We start from the raw sequence: 19890 nt of genomic DNA, 5'->3' as shown, positions 1-19890 counted from the left end.
TCGTAGCCAGTTTGGCTCAGTGGATAGAGTGTTGGTCTACAGACTGAAGGGTCCTGGGTTCAATTCCAGTCAAGGGTACATGCCCGGGTTGTGGGCTCGATCCCCAGTGTGCAGGAGGCAGCCGATCAATGATTCTCTCTCATCACTGATGTTCCTATCTCTCCCTTTCCCTTCCTCTCTGAAATCAATAAAAATACATTAAAAAAAAAAGAAGAAGAAGATGGGCCCTAGCTAGTTTGGCTCAGTGGATAGAGCGTTGGCCTGTGGACTGAAGGGTCCCAGATTAGATTCCAGTCAAGGGCACATGCCTGGATTGCGGGCTTGATCTCCAGTAGGGGGCGTGCAGGAGGCAGCCGATCAATGACTCCTCAATGATGTTTCTATCTCTCCCTCTCCCTTCCTCTCTGAAATCAATAGAAATATATTTAAAAAATAAAAGATGGGCCTTTGTAAAGTAATTTAAAATTCTTTTTAAAGGCAGGGGACAGAGAAATGACTGAACGTGACACCATAAAACAGCACAGTTCTGAAACAAATAATCCTTAAGTTGAAAAATGGCCATTGAGCCTTGGCCAGCATGGCTCAGTAGTTGAGCATCGACCTATGAGACCTATGAACCAGGAGTCACTGTTCCATTCCAGGAAAGGGCACATGCCAAGGTTGTGGGCTGGATCCCCAGTGTGGCGCCTGCAGGAGGCAGCCAATCAATGACTGTCTCTCATCATTGATGTTTCTATCTTTCTCTCCCTCTCCCTTCCTCTCTGAAATCAACTTAAAAAGAAAGAAAATGGCCATTAGATCTCTCTTACTTTTGTGTTCTGATCGTCAGCTCTTTTGGCCTTCCGATGTCCCTGTCTCTCAGATCAAACTCTTCATTGAAGTACTCGTCAGGTGTGATGGCTGTAGGGTTATTTGCAGTGGCACATTCTGTGGTGAGGTCCTGCCGAGCCAGAACTCAGGGGAATCAGAAATGCCAAGTGATGCTCACAAGTGGAGGCCTATGGCACTCAGTCTCTGAGGCGGACATGTTAATCAGCTACAGATCAGGAAGTTCTAGTCATTAACGTTTTAAAAATTAAGTTACTGCACAGAACAAGAAAATCTAGAAAGGTGTTACCAAGCTACATGGCAAGTCAAATGCATTTCTCCATTTCAAAATACTTCTCCACTTGCCTTTGCATTTTTATCTCCTGATTATAGAGACATACGAAAGCACATGAGATCTGGGAGGCTTGGGGTGTAAGTTCCAGCTCTGAATTCTCTAGCTTGTGATGCTGGAAAGGTAGTTTCATATTTCTGACCCTCAGGGACATCCACTGTAGCAATTTCATAGAGTTGTTTGTAAGGATCAAGTGAGTAAACGATTGTTAAGGTGCTTTGTTAAAATGTAAAATCCTGAATCCTTTTTAATTTAAATTTTTACAGAGAGATTTTAGTTTATAACACATAAGAGAGAAAGCACCTGATTTTCTATAATCACTACCCCTCCCCTAAAATCTTTATTTTTAAAGACTAGGTCATCTAATTCTCTTCCAGTAGAGTGTCTCAAATTCCAGCTTGGGAGTACCCTATAGCCTTTTCAAACGGAGTGGCCTATTAGAGATTCAGTAAATGCCACCCAACCACAGGGAAGTCATCTCCTTTAAACTGTGCTGAGAGCTCGCTGCTTCAACTTACCCCTTGAGCACCAAACTGGTGTTCCACAGTTCCCAACAAGGATTCCAGTGGGTTCCTGTCCGCTATACAGGGGCGAAAAGTTTAATGTTTAATATTATACTTTACTTGTGACTATAGAAAAAGATTCTCATCATATTTTAAAGTTTCTGATCCAAGCTACCTGCATCAGGGTATCATTTATGGACAGACTCATAAAATCATCCACAAGAACCATCAGCTAATTTATCTTTTGTAGGGTCTCTAGATGAACAACAATTACAAGAATTAAAGCAGAACATTGTGGAAAGAGGTTGCATTTGTGAGTGAGCCAGATCTGGATTCCAATCTCATCCTGAATGGTCACTGCCCATGTGTCCGTGTCCTGGGTCTCAGTGTCCTCATTTGTCAAAGTCATAGTATTGTGGTAACATAGTTAACAATAGCGGTGGTGTGGTGAACGATTACTGTGTGCTAGCCACATACTGCAGGCACTGCTCTAAATATTTATTTGTAGTAACTCACCTAATCCCCCCAGTAACTCCTAAGATCTAGAAGCACTTCTATTTCATTTTTGAGGAAATTGAGGCACAGATGGTCAATAACTTCACAAAGCCACAGAACCAGCCATTGGCAGAGCTGGGGAATGGCGACCATGTATTGGCAATGTTTTGGCTCAGAGCCCAAGTTCTGTCTAAATTTTTCATTGTGATAGTTTGGACCAAATCACTTATTCCAGTGAAAATATTCTCCAATAGCCTTATCTACTTTTTCATCCAACAATTGTTCTTCATAACACATAAACAAGTCCTCGTGAATGGCTTTAATTATAGCTGAAGCCAACTAAGGAGAAATATCTCCAAGAATGAGTCAGACTAAGGAAATTTTTATAAAAAGGAAGTCAGGATTAGGATTAGTACAACTGGTCACATTAACCCCAAAACTTACCAGAGCCAACAAAGGTTCTCTCTAGGATTAAAAAAGGGGTGGAGGCCCAGCTGGTGTGGCTCAGTGGTTGACCACTGACCCATGAGCCAGGAGGTCACAGTTCGATTCCCAGTCAGGGTTCATGCCCAGGCTGTGGGCTTGGTCCCCAGTAGGGTACTTGCAGGAGGCAGCTGATCAATGATTCTCTCTCATCACTGATGTTTCTATCCCTCTCTCTCTGAAATCAATTAAAAAGACACACCACAACTTATTTTTTTAAAAAGGGGTGGAGAATTACCTTTATATCTCTTTTTCTCCTCCTCGGTCAGATGTTCTGTCCGTATTTTGGTTATCACACTCACATTATTTACGTTATAAACCTTGAGAGACGTGTGCAAGAGAAAATAGTGACATAGGGAATCAAAACTCAAAAAATAAGCATAGCAAGAGCAAGAATGCTGAAGCCAAAAAATAAATAAAAAGAAATCCAGCAAAATAAAAATGAGAAATGGTTAACAATCATTAGGATCCTTCAGAGAAAACACACAAGCGATCGCTTAGAAAGGCCTCAGCAGTCACTTTGCATCTCAGAGAGTTTTAAATACTGAGGAGTTAACAGAGACAGGTTTCATCTTCTTGTTGCTAAATGCTCTCAAAGAAGGTCCTGCACTTTAGGCCTCCCCCCTGCATCTCTATTGTGCTAAGGCTGTGGTCGGCAAACTGCGGCTCGAAAGCCACATGCGGCTCTTTGGCCCCTTGAGTGTGGCTCTTCCACAAAATACCACGGCCTGTGCGAGTCTATTTTGAAGAAGTGGCGTTAGAAGAAGTTTAAGTTTAAAAAATTTGGCTCTCAAAAGAAATGTCAATCGTTGTACTGTTGATATTGGGCTCTGTTGACTAATGAGTTTGCCGACCACTGTGCTAAGGCATCCGAACCTGCACTGAGGACTTCTACTGATTTCTGGCCATCTTATAATAGGACTGACTAAGACAGCCATCCGCTAGGCAGGAGGAAAAGGGAGTGAACAAAAGGTTCTCTACACTGATGAGCTTTACAACCAGAAGTCACTATTAAAGGCATGCCAGATATTGACAAAAATCATTGTAGCTGCCAGAGTCAATGCTCTGTTATCAAGATTGACTGGGAACTATGGGGGTTTGGAAAATCAAATGTCTCGATTAACAGAGAATTAACTGTATCTGCCATACGTTCGACGGTCCAGGAAACACACTCAGCACTGGAATGACTGTTACTAAATGCATCTTGCTGAGCATGACGTAAGCTTTCTTTGCTGCTCAGAGGTCACCAGAGGATACTGATACTGCAGTGCCTGGCTCCGTCCCCTGGAGCCATCAATCCCTGCTGTACTGCAGGGCCCAGGGAGGGCCAGGAAACAGGGACAAAATGCCAGCTGTCATCTCCACTATGACAACTATGTTCTAAACTCACTGATGTCATGTAAGTGGGCTGTGAGCCAATTGGTTACACATAGGCTAACTACAAAAAATGGAGACTCATAAAAGCTACTGTATTTTTTTAAAAACCCACTCAGGTTATAAAAAAAGATGAACAGTCATGTTAAGTCTAATCCTTTCTGTGTGTGTGTGTGTGTGTGTGTGTCTGTGTTTTTTTTTTCATTCTTACCAGGACAGCTGGTACCTGTCCTCATTTCTCTACAGTAGTGTTTCTCTTTGGCATAACTAGAGACCTCCTTGGGACATGCTATCCCATTTTCTGAGAGTCAAATAAGATAAAAATCCAAGTGAGAGACACACTAGACAGTACTTAGTCCCCAGAGCATCTCCATGGCACAGATGCATGACAATCTGAACAGACTCATTTGCATAGAAGCTAAATTGCTATATTAAATCTTATTTTAAGAGTTTCCTTTTACCTTTGCTTCGTAACCATTAACAACTTCTGCTTTATCTGTCCTCCAGCCCCAGAATCCGGATTTAGTTCTGATAAAAAGTGAACACCACAAATTTCTACATGTACAATATGCCATTCAGATTTATCCCTGCAGCCTTTATAGTTTCTTCCCCCAGCTTCAGTTAGTGCAGGACATCTGGAAACCATGGTCCAGGTGTCCACAGAGGATGTTATCAGGGACAGATGGCTGAAGCATCTCCCGCCCCCTCCCAGCTATTAATCAGTTTGCCTCACCCCTGGCACAGAAAGCCTCCGTTCTTGGCTTCTTTATAAAAATTGCCAGCACGGGCAACAAAGGTGGTGACATTTATTGGACAGCTGTCCTAAAGGAGTGAGTGACATGACCAGCATCCAAGGCTCGCCACAAGGTAGTATGTGGGTCAGAGCATTTATCTGGGTCATCTTAACTATGGGCACAGATGTCAGGGGCTCTGTCCCATAAGCAGCCACAGTCAGTGGAGGAATTATCAGAACAAGGAGGCATAGACCATCTTGCTCCTTGGGAGAGTGGGGGTTGGGGGAAGGAACTCATCACTGTGGCAAGCTGCTTGGAAAAACCATCAGTGCCTCCAAAATGGCGTGGGAGTCAGCCACGCATTTGATCAGGTGCAGCAGGGGGAAAGGGTGTTAAAAGCAGGGTTTCAGCCCGGCCGTTGATCCCAGCTCTGTGGAACTGTTTTAAAGTAGCCCAGCATTCCAGCAGCAGCTGCGCATTGGTAAAGTGCCCCAAAACCCAGTTATTCCACTCAACACATTCCTGAAAAAATGCATTTAGGAACCAAAGCAGCCAAGAGGCTCTGGTTCTTTTTCAAAGCATCACATCCTGGGAAATGCTACCACTCACAGGGAGCCCTGGCCAGACTGCCCCTTTGTCTAGGACATCACATCCTAGCTCCTGTGACTGCGCACTTGGCCCTGTGTAGGGCAGCTGCCTGCCTTCTGCTCTGACCCTGGAGTGAAGTGGGACATCAGGTGGCATGTTAGCCAAGTCACAGAGAAGGTCTGCGATCATTTGCATATTGTGTTTCCAAACCGTTTGCTTTTCTTCTAATGGGATTTAGTAAATGAAATTAGGCCAGATGGGGTATAGGAGTTTTATGTGTGCATTACAGCCCATCAGAGAAAGGAGGGACCAAAGCTTTAAACTTCCTATTAGTTGTCCACAATTAGTACGCCGTGACCCTTGGAGGGAAAGAAAGAAACCTTAAAGGGATTACACAAACTACTAGCTATGTCCAAGTGACATTTCAGAAACAAAATGATTCTGGGGTGAAGGGGGCTAGAGACCTCACCTAACTGATTAATAAACCGGAGCCCCCTCTTAGTCATTGATAATTGAAAATCGAGATATTCCTTTTGGTTAACAATTTCAATCCTCAGTTCCTATCTGTCACTAAGTCACTTGACAGTTCAGCACAGGAAATATTCCTTTTCTGGCACAGAGTCGTCCGAAGGACCGAAGGATGACCAGGTCACTCCACTTCCTCCTTCACGTGTACTGAGCCAACAGCTGCACTGTTCTCCTTGGAACCACCACGCTCCTCACTCGCCTCCCTCATCCACAACCCTGACTATTCCATTTCCTTTTCATCCTCAGTCTCTGATGGTTTCATTTTGTTTTTTAAAAAATTAAAGAACTCATTGCCCAGCCAGTGTAGCTCAGGGGTTGAGTGTTCACTTATGAGCCAGGAAGTCACGGTTTGATTCCCAGTCGGGGCACATGCCCGGGTTGTGGGCTCAGTCCCCAATAGGGGGCAGGTGGGAGGCAGCTGATCGATGATTCTCTCTCATCGTTGATGTGTCTGTCCTTCTCTCCCTCTCCCTTCCTCTCTGAAATCAATAAAAATAAATATGTATTTTTTAAATTAAAGAACTTATTTTGGTATTTCTTCAGTAGAGGCATCTCCTTTGGGGTAATCTGCAGATAGCAACATCCACTGACCCAGCACCAATTCCTTCACAAAATCCGCCACTAATCTGCCCTCTTGACTGGAAGTCCTCTGACAGTTTAGTTCTTAAATTCAATGTCTACGTCCTCGTTTAAAACCAAGACCCTAATAACGCCTTGGCACTTAACTTTACATGCAGAGGCCCTGAAGAAGACATGAGAGTTCTCAGCTCCCTCTTTTGCCATGTTCACCTCTGCCTGTCTCCAATGAGACCACCACACCAAAGGCACTGGCTTGGAGCAAGCACTGGCTTGGAGGCTGCTACACAATTCGGAGAAAAGCTGTGATGGGGGCAGGAAATATTTTGTTTAGGATGAGTTGAGCATAATCTTTCAGAGAAGAGAAAAACCCAAAATGTGATCAGAGGGTATATATTAGGCCAAAAATTTATGCAAGAAGGGCACTGATTTACAAGCATCAAGCCCCAAGTAACAGATTAGAAAAAAGAAATGGATGAAAATGACTATCATAATATGAGAGATCCACATTTTTCCAACTTCAATCAAATGAACGCTCATACCTCCAGTAGCAAACCTCACACTCAAGAGTGCCTCAGATCCTTACTCGATGCACAAGATGCTCACTGATCACATACTTTAATTCTGAGTACCACAAAATAAAGCAGCCGAGGAAACAGAATCCTGGAGAGATGAAGCCACCTGCCCTAAGCCGCACAGTTAGCTAGCAGCCCTGCTGATGAGGGTCAGTTCTCCCAGCTCTTGTCACTACTGCTGGGATATGGCAGTGAGGGCAGGCTCCTCTGTCTTCCAGCTTTAGGGACAGAGCCCTAGGCTAAATGTCTGCAGGGGCATGTGCCCAAGACTGGAGATGTCTTCCCATATCCTTACTGGTAAAGCCACAGTCAACTGCTGTCCTGGAAGACAATGGCTGTCATCTGGGGAGGCTGACGGTGCGGCACTGACCCTGCCTCAGGGGGCACCCCGCCCAAGCAGCAGCATACCTGGAGTTTTGGTTTTCTCTTGTGCTACAAGCAAATACCCTAATTCCACAGCTCGATCTAAACTAAAGGAAAAGGGCACTGAACAAGTCTTCTATATGACTCAACAGAAAGCTCAGTTTTATTAATAAATTTTATATTGGAAATGAAGAAAAGAAAAAGATAGGATTGTTAGTATATTTGTGAAGAGCAAAGGAAACCTAACTCCAGGATAGTGTTCACAGTAGCTCATGTTATGCTGCTCTGCTTTACAGAGAGCTGGATGTGACATCCTAGGCAAACACTCAGGGCTCTTCCAGACCCCCCGGTGCACAGCAGGGACAGCGTCTACTTCCCTTACAAAGGCCCTCCACACCTCTGCACAGCCCAGAGGCAGGTGAGCAGACACGAGGTTCCCATCTGGGGTAACTGAGACACAGACCTCTCTGAGGTTTCTTCAGGTAGAGTCTGCAATAGAACTGAAACCCTCCAGACTCTTGCTCTAAACTATTAGGCCTCACCATAGGGAAACTGGGGAGAGAGAACCACATTTAACTATATGAAAGCTGTGAATTTTGACTAACATCAGTGTAACCACATTCAATAGCTTCCAGAAACTCCAAGTCCCATGGTTGGGGACTAGAGAGTCTTGTGGATCCCCAAACACCAAAACAAAAATAAAATTCAAGTAAAATCCATTAGAAAGGGCCCATGAAAGAATATGGAGACATTTATCCAAGACTTAACCAATGTGCTATAAAAATGATGTATGATGAAGGATGTCAGTAATGGTTTACATTTGGTGAGAGCAGAGATTAACTTTAAAATGCTAGTGCTTAAACTGCCACAGTAGAAAAAAATCCCAATACACCCATAATTTCCAATCAATACATACATGCCACTAAAGTTGGCAGTAAAGGGATGAGAAATTAAAATGCAGAGCCTAAATTCATACCTTTCAAAAGCAATATTTTTAGTATCGAGGCTGGTGTTAATGACTGGGCTCGTGAGCCGCCTTTCAACTTCCCTGCCTGTTGGCTTCATCAAGTCCAGAGTGAGGCGCTCCATTTCCTGGGAAAGATCAAAGTGTTCAGTGGTGACCACTTTGTCATCATGGTTGACTTCCATCAACTCCGCCCAGTTGTCTGTTAATGGAAACAAGGGCATAACTAAGTACAGTGCAAGTAAGATGCAAAACCAAGAAAACCTCACGTTAAAATGCATCATCTTTCCAAGTCTGCATCTTTGAGCCATCTTCCCCAGAGATGCAGACTTTTAAAATAATTTTCACTTTGTTAGCAACACATTTATCTGCGTACTTTTTAAAATATATGATTACAAAATATACATTATTTATGCACAACACTGGATAAGCCATGCCATTTATGGAGGGAATATAATGAATGAGATACAAGACAGAAGCTTGTATTCAAAAGCTCAGGGACAGCCGAAACCGGTTTGGCTCAGTGGATAGAGCATCAGCCTGTGGACTGAAAGGTCCCAGGTTCGATTCCGGTCAAGGGCATGTACCTTGGTTGCGGGCACATCCCCGGTAGGGAGTGTGCAGGAGGCAGCTGATCGATGTTTCTCTCTCATCGATGTTTCTAGCTCTCTATCCCTCTCCCTTCCTCTCTGTAAAAAATCAATAAAATATATTAAAAAAAAAAAAAGCTCAGGGACATAAGAGAGTAACAATGTTGGGTGGTAAATAATACACACAAGAGAATTATATAGATAACTAGAGGCCCGGTGCACGAAATTCGTGCACGGGGGTGTCCCTCAGCCCAGCCTGCACCCCCTCCAATCTGGGACCCCTCAAGGGATGTCTGACTGCCCGTTTAGGCCCTATCTCACTGGGCTGCTGGCTCCCAACCGCTTGCCTGCCTGCCTGTCTGATTTCCCCTAAGCACTTCTGCCTGCCAGTCTGATCACCCCCTAACCACTCCCCTGCCAGCCTGATCGACGACTAACTGCTCCCCTGCTGGCCCGATTGGCCCTAACTGCCCTCCCCTGCTGGCCTGGCCTGGTCACCACTAACTGCCCTCCCCTGCAGGCCTGGTTGCCCCCAACTGCCCTCTGCTGGCCCGGTCACCCCCAACTGCCTTACCCTTTGCAGGCCTGGTCCCCCCCAACTGCCCTCCCCTGCTGGCCTGATTGCCCCCAACTGCCCTCCCTTGCAGGCCTGGTCCCTCCCAACTGCCCTCCCCTGCTGGCCTGATTGCCCCCAACTGCCCTCCTTTGCAGGCCTGGTCCCTCCCAACTGCCCTCCCCTGCTGGCCTGATCACCCACAACTGCCCTCCCCTCCTGGCCATCTTGTGTGTTGGAGTGATGGTCAATTTGCATATCACTCTTTTATTAGATAGGACAAGTAAGGTACAGGAATTGAGAGGTGAGTAATGAAAAGAATGACAAGCCCGCCAATGTGGCTCAGTGATTGAGCATTGACCCATGAACCAAGAGGGCTGGGTTCAATTCTGAGTTAGGGCACATGCCCAGGTTGTGGGCTCAATCCCCAGTAGATTAGAGGGCATGCAGGAGGCAGTCAATCGATGTTTCTCTCTCATTGATGTTTCCCTCTCTCTCCCTTCTCCCTCTCCCTTCCTCTCTCTCTAAAAATAAATAAAACATAATTAAAAAAAGAATAACAAAAAAAATGCCCAGAAAGGATCAGATAAGGCACATGAATGTGAATGCGTTTTATGGTTAAAAATCACTCTATAATTTAGCATGAGCAGTGATTACTACAACGAAATCACTCACCTTCTCCCTTAAATATGAAACTACGCCTCCCTCTTATCCAGCTCATGTTCTCAAATCCCAGCAATGTGATATCAACACGCAGTTTGGCACCACTTTTCCAAATGCGACAGACATCATTTGGGCATATTCTGGAAACCAAGGGCACTGAAGAGGAGAAGTGTATTACTGAGAAAAACCTGATGGCCACGCAGAACACCCAGAAATAAGGATTCTGATTTTAATGAAAGGCTAGGAATAGAAAGATGGTGACTGTCACATAGAGCTGGACCTGACTGGACTCGATACAAGAAGTCACTCTTAAAAAATAAAAATGGCCCGGCTGGCATGGCTCAGTGGTTAAGTGTTGACCTATGAACCAGGAGGTCATGGGTTCGATTCCCAGCCAGGGCACATGTCCGGGCTGTGGGCTCGATCCCCATTGTGAGGTGTGCAGAAGGCAGCCTATCAATGATTCTTTCTCATCATTGATATTTCCATTTCTCTCTCCCTCTCCCTTCCTCTCTGAAATCACTAAAAATATATTTAAAAATAAATAAAAAAGGACCTTCTGTTTTATAGCCCTTTATGAAAGTGCAGATCTATGTCCTGTCTGGAGAAAGCTCTAAATGAATTCCTCTAGAGCAGTGGTTCTCAACCTTTCTAATGCCACGACCCTTTAATACAGCTCCTCATGTTGTGGTGACCCCCAACCATAAAATTATTTTCGTTGCTACTTCATAACTGTAATGTTGCTACTGTTATGAATCATAATGTAAATATCTGTGTTTTCCAAAGGTCTTAGGCGACCCTGTTGCGACCCACAGGTTGAGAACCGCTGCTGTAGAGCCTAAGACCATCAGAAAACACGATATTTACATTACGATTCATAACAGTAGCAAAATTACAGTTATGAAGTAGCAACGAAAATAATTTTATGGCTGGGGGTCACCACAACATGAGGAACTGTATTAAAGGGTCGCGGCATTAGAAAGGTTGAGAACCACTGGGCTAGAGTATGCTCAATGCCAAAACGAGCTCCTCTCCTTGACTGCCATCAGAGCTTGAGTGGGTCCATCTGGCCTTTCTCGTTCACATATGCTACTTTTGCCATATGGCTGCGGCTGCCATATTGTCAGATCCACCATTCAGATGATCAAATTCCTAAAATGTGCTGCTTTTTAACAAAACCTGAAATCAGAGTGAATATCTGCATTAGGAAAAACTCATTCGTTTCACAGAAGAATCTGAAATTCTCTTCTTTTATATACTTGTTACTCCATTTCAATGTTTCATTATAAATATGACGTCTTGCCTGAAAGTGACGTCTTGTCTGGAAGTGAAAATGGCTGAAAACTGGGAATTAGGAGCTGTCATTAACTGATCAACTAGAAATAGAAGTAGAACAACTATGAAAATTACTGTCAGTCAATTTGCCTTACATAAGATTTTGGAGAGAAATACATCCATTTTGTAAGAAACAAGCTACTCCAATATTCATCTCATCTTCTTCCTCAGAATAACGAGTTTAAAAGAATCAAGCTAAACCACATAAGGAAGTAAGTAAATTATGGTAAGACTTACTAAAATATCAACCTTTTAAAGAATAATATGGATCAATGTCAACTGGAAATGACAAAAGAGACAAAACTGTCTATATGTTATATTTATGGATGCTTGGGAGAAAAAGTCCTACATGTGGGGAAAAGACTAGAAGGAAAACGCCCAAAGCACTAACACTAGTGGTGCTTAAGTGGGGTTATAGGTGACTATTTTTCCTAATTCTTATCTATGCATTTTCTAGATTAAAAAAAATACATACAACTTTTATAAAGGAAAAATAAACCAATATTCAGGCTAAATAAAGTTGGAAACAGAAATAAATTACAATCCCACAGCCACTCACCCCAGCTGGTGAATTCCCATTTCATCTGCACGTAGAAATCTGGAGTCTGAAGGACAAAGATTTAAAAGAAATTACCCTTGGTGCTATTAACTAAACATAAGCACAGTAAGGGTTAATGGGGCTTTTTAAAGTGGGGGAGGGGGAGAGAACAGAGGAAAAAAGAAACATAAAACGCAAACCCATCAAAATAAATGCTTATTTTACATTCAGGCTGTGATTTGTTCTTGATATAAAATGTCTAGACAGTTAATAAAGTTAACTGAAAGCAATAAGGTTGGAGGGGGATAAAAGTCAAATCTGATTTAGGGGCTCAATCTGGTTCATAACAGTAACTTAAGGAGGAGCCTGGGAGGATGGGCTTAAGGACCACCGGGCAGCGTGCAAAACAGGCTGTTCCAAGCAAAGAGGAATGTCAGTTCCATCCATCAGGCTGGGAACTTGACTGTGAAAGGCTGTGTTCTGGAAAATGGCTTCACCTTAACCGGACCACTCTGAAACCAACAAGAGGCAGCTAGACATCCCTTCCCCAAGTTTATATTCCCCTCCAGTTAACAACGACTTCGGCCCCACCTCCCTCTTAACTCAGAACGTGGCGTTTTGACGTTTTACACCACCACAGCAGCCCTGTCTACGGTGATTTTCTGACCTACGAGGTTCTTGGCGAGCTACTTAATTTCTTAAGTTCCACCCTACTGAATTTCCAGTTACCGCCCAAGAAGAGAAATGCTAGCAAGTCCAGGTGTTTTCCTGTTCCCTCCCACCACCCAGGTTTTTCCAGAAGCACAGGGCAGGAAGACCAAGAATCTACCCTGGTTTAAGACCAGCCAGGATCCAGTGACGGGCAGCGACCCTCTCCAGGGCAGCAGAAAAGAAAGGCGAGCGTGTTATGAGACAAAACATCAGCCACAGCCTCTGGTGCCAATCAGCACAAGGTCAGCTATGGGCTGTCCATACCTTCCAGCAGGGAATACAGTGCAATGCAGTTCACTATTATGGATCAATAACAGGTTAAAAAAAAGAAAAATCCTTTACTTTGAATTTTTAAAATGAGGGGTGACTCCATGTTAAATAAGTCACTTTCTGTTTTGTCAAATGGAGAAATGATGTTTTTAGTTCCTCCTGCAGTAAGTTAGATAAGAGAACGATAAATCCCCATGTGATCGTTGTACAAACGCATACCTATTTTAAAAACAAAGCATATAACTATTTCATATGTCATGGAAGGTTTCTTTGCAGTACATGGAAATTAATATCTTAGGCAGCATTTACTTTGCATGTCATAGAAATATTTCTTGAAAGGGTGCTCAGATAATGAGCAGTGATTGTCTAACTTCTAGCAAAATTGTTCCTTTTCTCCACAGAACTGCTCATTTTTCTCAAGAAATGTGTTATGACTAACATCGTAAAGCCAATTTATCAACAAATATCTTTGGAGATGTTTTGAGGAGCTCACGTCTGTGCTGGATTTGAGAATAAATGGCATGAAAATTGAACCACTGGTACTTTCTCGTCTCCTGCTGCCCTGGGAATATTGCACATGGTTGACGGATAAGATGGTTTCTGCAGGTAACAAAGATTATCTGTAGAATGGCAACCATCATCCAAAACAATCCAGGACCCTAGAAGTAAAACTGTTTAAGAAACTTCTCTAAGTGTCAAACAGCCCATACACTTTAATTCACAAAGACAGGTAAACTTCCCAAAAACTGTACATCAAATAAGGCAATGAATTAGAAGCCGCAGAATACTAATGGCTAGAAGTAACAGGAGTGACAAGGAGAAGATACACACAGACCTGGGAACCTCAAGAGGCCCTGACAATCCCTGTCCAGTCACCAATGCACAACACAATCTCCAAGATGACCTATGCTCAGGATGCTACTTTTAAGAAATCAGGCATCTAGACAAATTAATTGTTTGGTGTCTATTTGTTTTCGTTCTACTTTTTAAATAGCACTTGAAAGGGTAAGTCTAGTGACCTAGAAACATAACTTGTGGAAGAGCTCATACATTTAACAAGCTGGAAAGGCAGGAAATCATGCTCTATAGCAGGGGTCCTCAAACTACGGCCCGCGGGCCACATGCGGCCCGCCGAGGATATTTATCTGGCCCGCCGGGTGTTTTTGCCGCCGCTGCCTGTCCTGCTTAGCAGCCGACGTATAGCAGTGTGCATAGGCATTTGTTCATAGTTTTTTTTTAAACTATAGTCCGGCCCTCCAATGGTCTGAGGGACAGTGAACTGGCCCCTGTTTAAAAAGTTTGAGGACCCCTGCTCTATAGTATCCAGTACATTGTATTCACGATTCATAAAGCTCTTCAGGAAGGCGCCCAACAGGGCCGTCAAGCTGTGTCTCCGCTGTGCCGCCAGCCAGCGTTAACCCCGATGATGGCACTGCCATATCTTTACCAATACCTCGAGAATCTTTTGGAGCAGCTCAGGAACTCCTTCGAGGGCCATGGACGTGTTGTGGTAGTCTCGATGCTGAAGAACTGTGTACACCATCTCAGGGTCACCAGTGCTCACAGCCTCGTGTAAAACTGGAAAACAAAAAGGTAAAACTTAATGGCCCAGTATTCTCACACTTTCTGGCAAATTCCACAGCCAAGACCAACAGTTCTTCCTGGAGAGGAGAGAGGCTGTAACCCCACGTTATCATTTATGACCACGACTTCTTATTGCTAGCTCATAAATAGGTAAAAAGAAGAAAATAGAGCACTTTTAGCCTCTTGCTCAAACCCTCATCCTCCTTGGTCAAATCCATCCCCCCTTCTCCCCCTTTGTTACCACTGGTCATGGAATCCTGAAAATGTCTTCAGAAAGCTGGCTTTAACTATGTGATCACACAACTATGGTTACATGTAGATCAGGCAAGCAGGGCTCTGCCTGTATATTTCCTGGCTCAGTCACCATAAGATTACCCTAACCAATAATAAGAGAACTTGCATGCGCGCGCGTACACGTGCGCAGAAGAGTGCCAGGATTTCACTGGAAAAGGCCACTTCTAGAAGGTCATAATTTCTGTTTTGATTTTGCTTATCCTAATGGATTCATTGTAGTTCCCATCACATGCCTCGGGGAAATCTGGCCTCCACACTTGTGCATGGTGCGAAGGGTTTGCACTGAGAGCTGCTTTCTAGCTGAGGAGTCACCCTCTACTCAGGGCTTTGGGCCCAGGACATAATCCGGGCCACCGTGCTGTAGATCAACCAGCAGCATCCGAGGCTCCTATCTCCTTGCCCCAGTCCCTACACCTGTGAGAGAAAGAGTCTTCAGATAAAGATGACTCTGAAGACAATGACTGAGACTGGCCTTTATTCAGAAAGAGAAACTGAAATGAAAGGCTTTAAAAGATTTTAAAAGCACACTTGCCTGTCCATCCCTCGCGATTTTCTTTTGTAACATCTGCTTTATGTCGGAGCAAGACTCTAGCAGATTCCAAATGTCCCAAAGAAACAGCAAGGTGCAATAAGGTTCGACCTCGTGGATCCACAGCCTCCACATTCTGTAAAGTAAACACGGGCATTTATATAATTGGATATATTACACAAAAATGTGGCAATGTTTTTGAGAGATCATAAGTATAAAAACAGAAAACAATATTTACACATTAATTATGGCAATATATGGAAAAATGAATGCTTGCATATGGGCACAGTTGAAATAGGAATTTGGGGGCTATAAATAAAGATGACAGCTACAGAGTTCCTCTTTCTATAGAGTTAAATGCCTAATAAATAAAGGCTAGCTACCGGCCTCAGATCATTGAACACAACCTCAAGCTCTGAACCACACTCAAGTCTAAATAAGGCTTTCCAGAAATACAACCACCCTAAGAAACGGAGGGGATTTCTTAAGCACATATCAGCATTCAGGTGTAAAACAGAAAGCACAGGCATTTATGCAAAACGGAAAGTGCAGAAGAGAATTTAGGTCAGAATAAAATTACATTCTCCGGTTGGATTCTCACCAAAACACCATTCTCATTATTGTGTATTGAGTTCCAACTGGCCTAAGTAGTCACACCCTTGGGTCCTGCAGACAATGTGCATGATCTGTCAGGCGTGGATGTGCACATATTTATAGACAAATGTAAGCACACACACACACACACACACACACACAATCAGTCCATTTCCCTTCGAGGGCTTTCTTCCAGGTACAGACATACCCTCCTTCCGGTACCTGCGTTGGGTCTCCAGAGCCAAGCGCCTCTGGTGGGAGCTGCTTCTGAGTAGCCGGGCCCTGCCCTCCAAAGACAGCTTGAACTTCTGTCCAAGGACACAGGACTTCGGAATATGAAATGCTAAGTGCCATAACACTCCGTAGAAAATGTGCTTTGTCTTGATTTGAGATGCTAGTTGTGCATGATCACTGGCCACAGGGAAGGAAGGTAAGCAGCACTATGGGTAAACTACTATCCAACAGCTACAGAACCTCCCAGTTTTGCTAAGTGTGCCATGGCTATTGTGCAGTGAAGACAGGAACTGTTGTTGAGGAAAAACAGAAGTGTTTGAAGACATCCTGCTAAGTGAACACACATCCGCCTGGATCAATCTCAGGCCTCAGATTTCTCTCCGGCACTGAAATACCAACATATCTCCTTGAACCTCCCACCCACCTCCCAGGACTCGCTGACTTTTCCCAAGTCTGGCTTGTCCATCTCGTCAGAGATCAAGAATGCCAAAGGGTAGGATCCACATCTTATATTTCCTAGCTTTGTCACCCTAGTCTCTAATTTGCATTAAATCCTTATTCTTTTTTTAAGTAATATGCTAAAAACTAAGAATTTAGTTGAAGTTTAACAAAAAAGAAATAATTAACAAGTTTATCTTCTTACACATCTGTTATATAACCTTTTCTTACTTAACAAGTTCAGTTTATATGAAAGGTGCTAGGTTTAGCACGCTGCCTGATATATAAGAGATGCTTAACGATATTTATCACACAAGAGGGGAGCTACTTACTGCAGTTCACTCCCCACAACAAAACTAACACCTCCCGCTCAGAAATAACACTCGAGCTCCTGGACAAGCATTGGATACAATATATGAAATCAAAGCCAAATACATTAAGTTGTTGACTTTTCCTATTGTGGACCACAAGGAAAACTACATTTATGAGCCATACATAGCAGCACACTTGCATGACTAATTATAACTCTTCGGAGCCTCTTGTGCCTCTCTTGCTCATTTGAAAGGAGAAAAAGGAGTAAGAATGTTATTTTATGCTGACAATGTGATTAAAAACAATGGATGAATAAAGATTACAGTGGAAATTACTGAAACAGAAGATAGAAAATCAATAGAGAAAATTCAGCAAAACCGAAAGTTGGTTCTTGGAATATTTCAACAAAACTAACAAACTTTCAGCTAGATTGACTGAGAGAAAAGAGAGAAGACTCAAGTTAACAAAATCAGGAATAAAAGATAGGCTATTACTACCAACTCTACAGAAATAAAAAATAATTTAAAGCTGGGCCAGTATGGCTCAGTGGTTGAGCGTCAATCTATGAACCAGGAGGTCATGGTTCAATTCTCTTTCAGGGCACATGCCCAGATTCGGGCTTGATCCCCAGTGGGGGGCGTGCAGGTAGGGGTGTGCAGGAGGCAGCCGATCAGTGTTTATCTGTCAACATTAATATTTCTATCTCTCCCTTCCTCTCTGAAATCAATAAAAACATATTTTAAAAAATATTGGGCTCATAATCCGATTGGGAAGTTTTTCTTCTTTTTTGGGGGAAGATTTTGTGAAGAAATGGTATTAATTATTTTTTTAAATACATTTTTATTGATTTCATAGAGTAAGGGAAAGGGAGAGATAGAAACATCAATGATGTGAGAGAATTATCGATTGACTGCCTCCTGCATGACCCCTACTGGGGACTGAGCCCACAACCTGGGCATGTGCCATGACCAGGAATCGAACAGTAACCTCCTGAATCATAGGTCAACACTCAACCATTGAGCCACACCTGTCGGGCTATAAGCCCAGTATTATCCTGATAAAAAGCACATCATAAAAAAAAGAAAACCAACAGACCACTACCTCTTATGAATACAGATGCAAAAATAACATATTAGCAATGCAAATTCAGTAACATATGAAAGGGGATATCCAAATGATATCCCATATATGCAAGGATGGTTTAACATCTGATAATCAATTAATATAATACATCATATGGATAGAATGAAATTTAAAAAAACCCAAACACAATCATCTCAATAAATGCATGCTGTGGTCTACTCCAAAAATTCATATGTTGAAATCCTAACCTCCAAAGATGACGGTATTAGGAAGTGGGGCGGGTGAGAGGTACTTAGGTCATGAGGATGGAGCCCTCCGGACAGAATTAGGAATTAGTGACTTTATAAAAGAGGCCGCACTGAGGCCACAGTGAGAAGGCACCTACAATGAACCAGGACGAGAGCCCTCACCAGCTACCACACAGAATCTGCTGGCACCATGATCTCAGGCTGACAGCCTCCAGAACTGTGACGAATACATTTCTATTGTTTGTTTATAAACCACTCAGTATTTTGTTACAGCAGCCCAAACAGACTAAGACAATGCAGAAAAAACATTTGGCAAAATCCAATACCCCTTTATGATAAAAACAACCACCACTAAACAAACCAGGAATAAAAGGGAGCTTCCTCAAAGAGCCTCTGTCTATGAAAAACCCACAGCTAACATCATACTTAATGGTTTAAGACTAAATGCTTTCCCCTTAAGATAAGAAACAAGACAAAGATGTTCTCTTTCATCACTTCTATCCAATATTGTACTGGGGGTTCTAACGAGGGCAATAAGGCAAGAAAAAGAAATAAAAGGAAAAAGTAAAACTATCTCTATTCATAGATGACATAATTTCATTTATAGAAAATTCTAAAGAATCCCTTTAAAAACTATTAGGACTAATAAATGAGTTCAGTAAGGTTGCAGGACACAAGAGCAATACACAAATATCATTTGTGCCCTTGTTGGGTGGCTCAGTTGAAGTGTCATCCTGTACACCAAAAAGTTGTGGTTCAATTCCCACTCAGAGCACATACCTAAATTGTGGGTTCAATCACTGGCCAGGGCACGAATGGGAGGCAACCTACCGATGCTTCTCTCTTATATAGATGTTTCTTTTTCTCTCTCCAACCCCCACCCTTTCTCTCTAAAAAAAAAAAATTTAAAAGAAAATCAATAAACATGCTTGGGTGAGGATAAAAAAAATAAATAATTAAAAAAATCATTTGTATTTCTATATACTTGTAGCAAACTCAAAAATGAAATTAAAATACCATTTACAATAGTATCAAGAAGAATAAAGCATTTAGGAATAAATAAAAAAGCACAAAACTTATCATCTAAAAACTATAAAGCATTGTTGAAAGAAATGAAGAGCTAAATAAATGGGAAAACATCCCATGTTAATGGTTCAGATGACTTAATATTTAAGATGTCAATACTCCATGAATTGACTCTGAGCTACAGAGTCAATGCAATCCCTATCAAAATTACAGCTAGCTTTTTGCAGAAACTGACACACTGATTCTAAAATTGATAAGGAAATGCAAGGGATCCAGGATAGACAAAACCATCTTAAAAAGAAGAGAGAAGTTTGAGGACACTCCCCATTCTAAACACTTAATACACAAAGCTATAGCAAACAAGACAGTGTGGTACTGGCATAAGGATAGAAATATAAACTAATGGAATACAATTAAGAGTCCGGAAATAAGCTTAGACATTTATGGTCAACTGATCTTCAACAAAGGTGCCATAATAATTCAATGGGGAAAGAATAATCTTTTCAACAAATGGTGCTTGAACAACTAACTGGATAGGCACATGCA

The 19890-nt window shown here is 42.7% G+C and overlaps 1 protein-coding gene across 3 annotated transcripts in view; it reads right to left on the bottom strand.

Moving 5' to 3' along the window:
- ANKRD13A (ankyrin repeat domain 13A) overlaps nucleotides 1-19890 on the bottom strand; it is a 35921-nt gene that overhangs the window by 8369 nt on the left and 7662 nt on the right. Inside the window, exons 2-10 of one of the 3 annotated variants that reach the window (XM_054712498.1) lie at nucleotides 15413-15545; nucleotides 14456-14580; nucleotides 12043-12088; nucleotides 10161-10325; nucleotides 8355-8544; nucleotides 4476-4542; nucleotides 2879-2960; nucleotides 1678-1739; nucleotides 810-940 (exon numbers count right to left, since the gene is read on the bottom strand). In XM_054712498.1, coding sequence (XP_054568473.1) covers nucleotides 810-940; nucleotides 1678-1739; nucleotides 2879-2960; nucleotides 4476-4542; nucleotides 8355-8544; nucleotides 10161-10325; nucleotides 12043-12088; nucleotides 14456-14580; nucleotides 15413-15545 — 1001 coding nt within the window. The remainder of the gene's footprint in view (nucleotides 1-809; nucleotides 941-1677; nucleotides 1740-2878; nucleotides 2961-4475; nucleotides 4543-8354; nucleotides 8545-10160; nucleotides 10326-12042; nucleotides 12089-14455; nucleotides 14581-15412; nucleotides 15546-19890) is intronic. The other 2 variants (XM_008142802.3, XM_054712499.1) reach the window with 2 other exon arrangements.

This window comes from Eptesicus fuscus, chromosome 23, assembly GCF_027574615.1.
Source record: "Eptesicus fuscus isolate TK198812 chromosome 23, DD_ASM_mEF_20220401, whole genome shotgun sequence".
NCBI classification, from domain to species: domain Eukaryota; kingdom Metazoa; phylum Chordata; class Mammalia; order Chiroptera; family Vespertilionidae; genus Eptesicus; species Eptesicus fuscus.
Note: the sequence above shows the minus strand (reverse complement) of the source record. Positions and strands in the feature narration are given on the sequence as shown.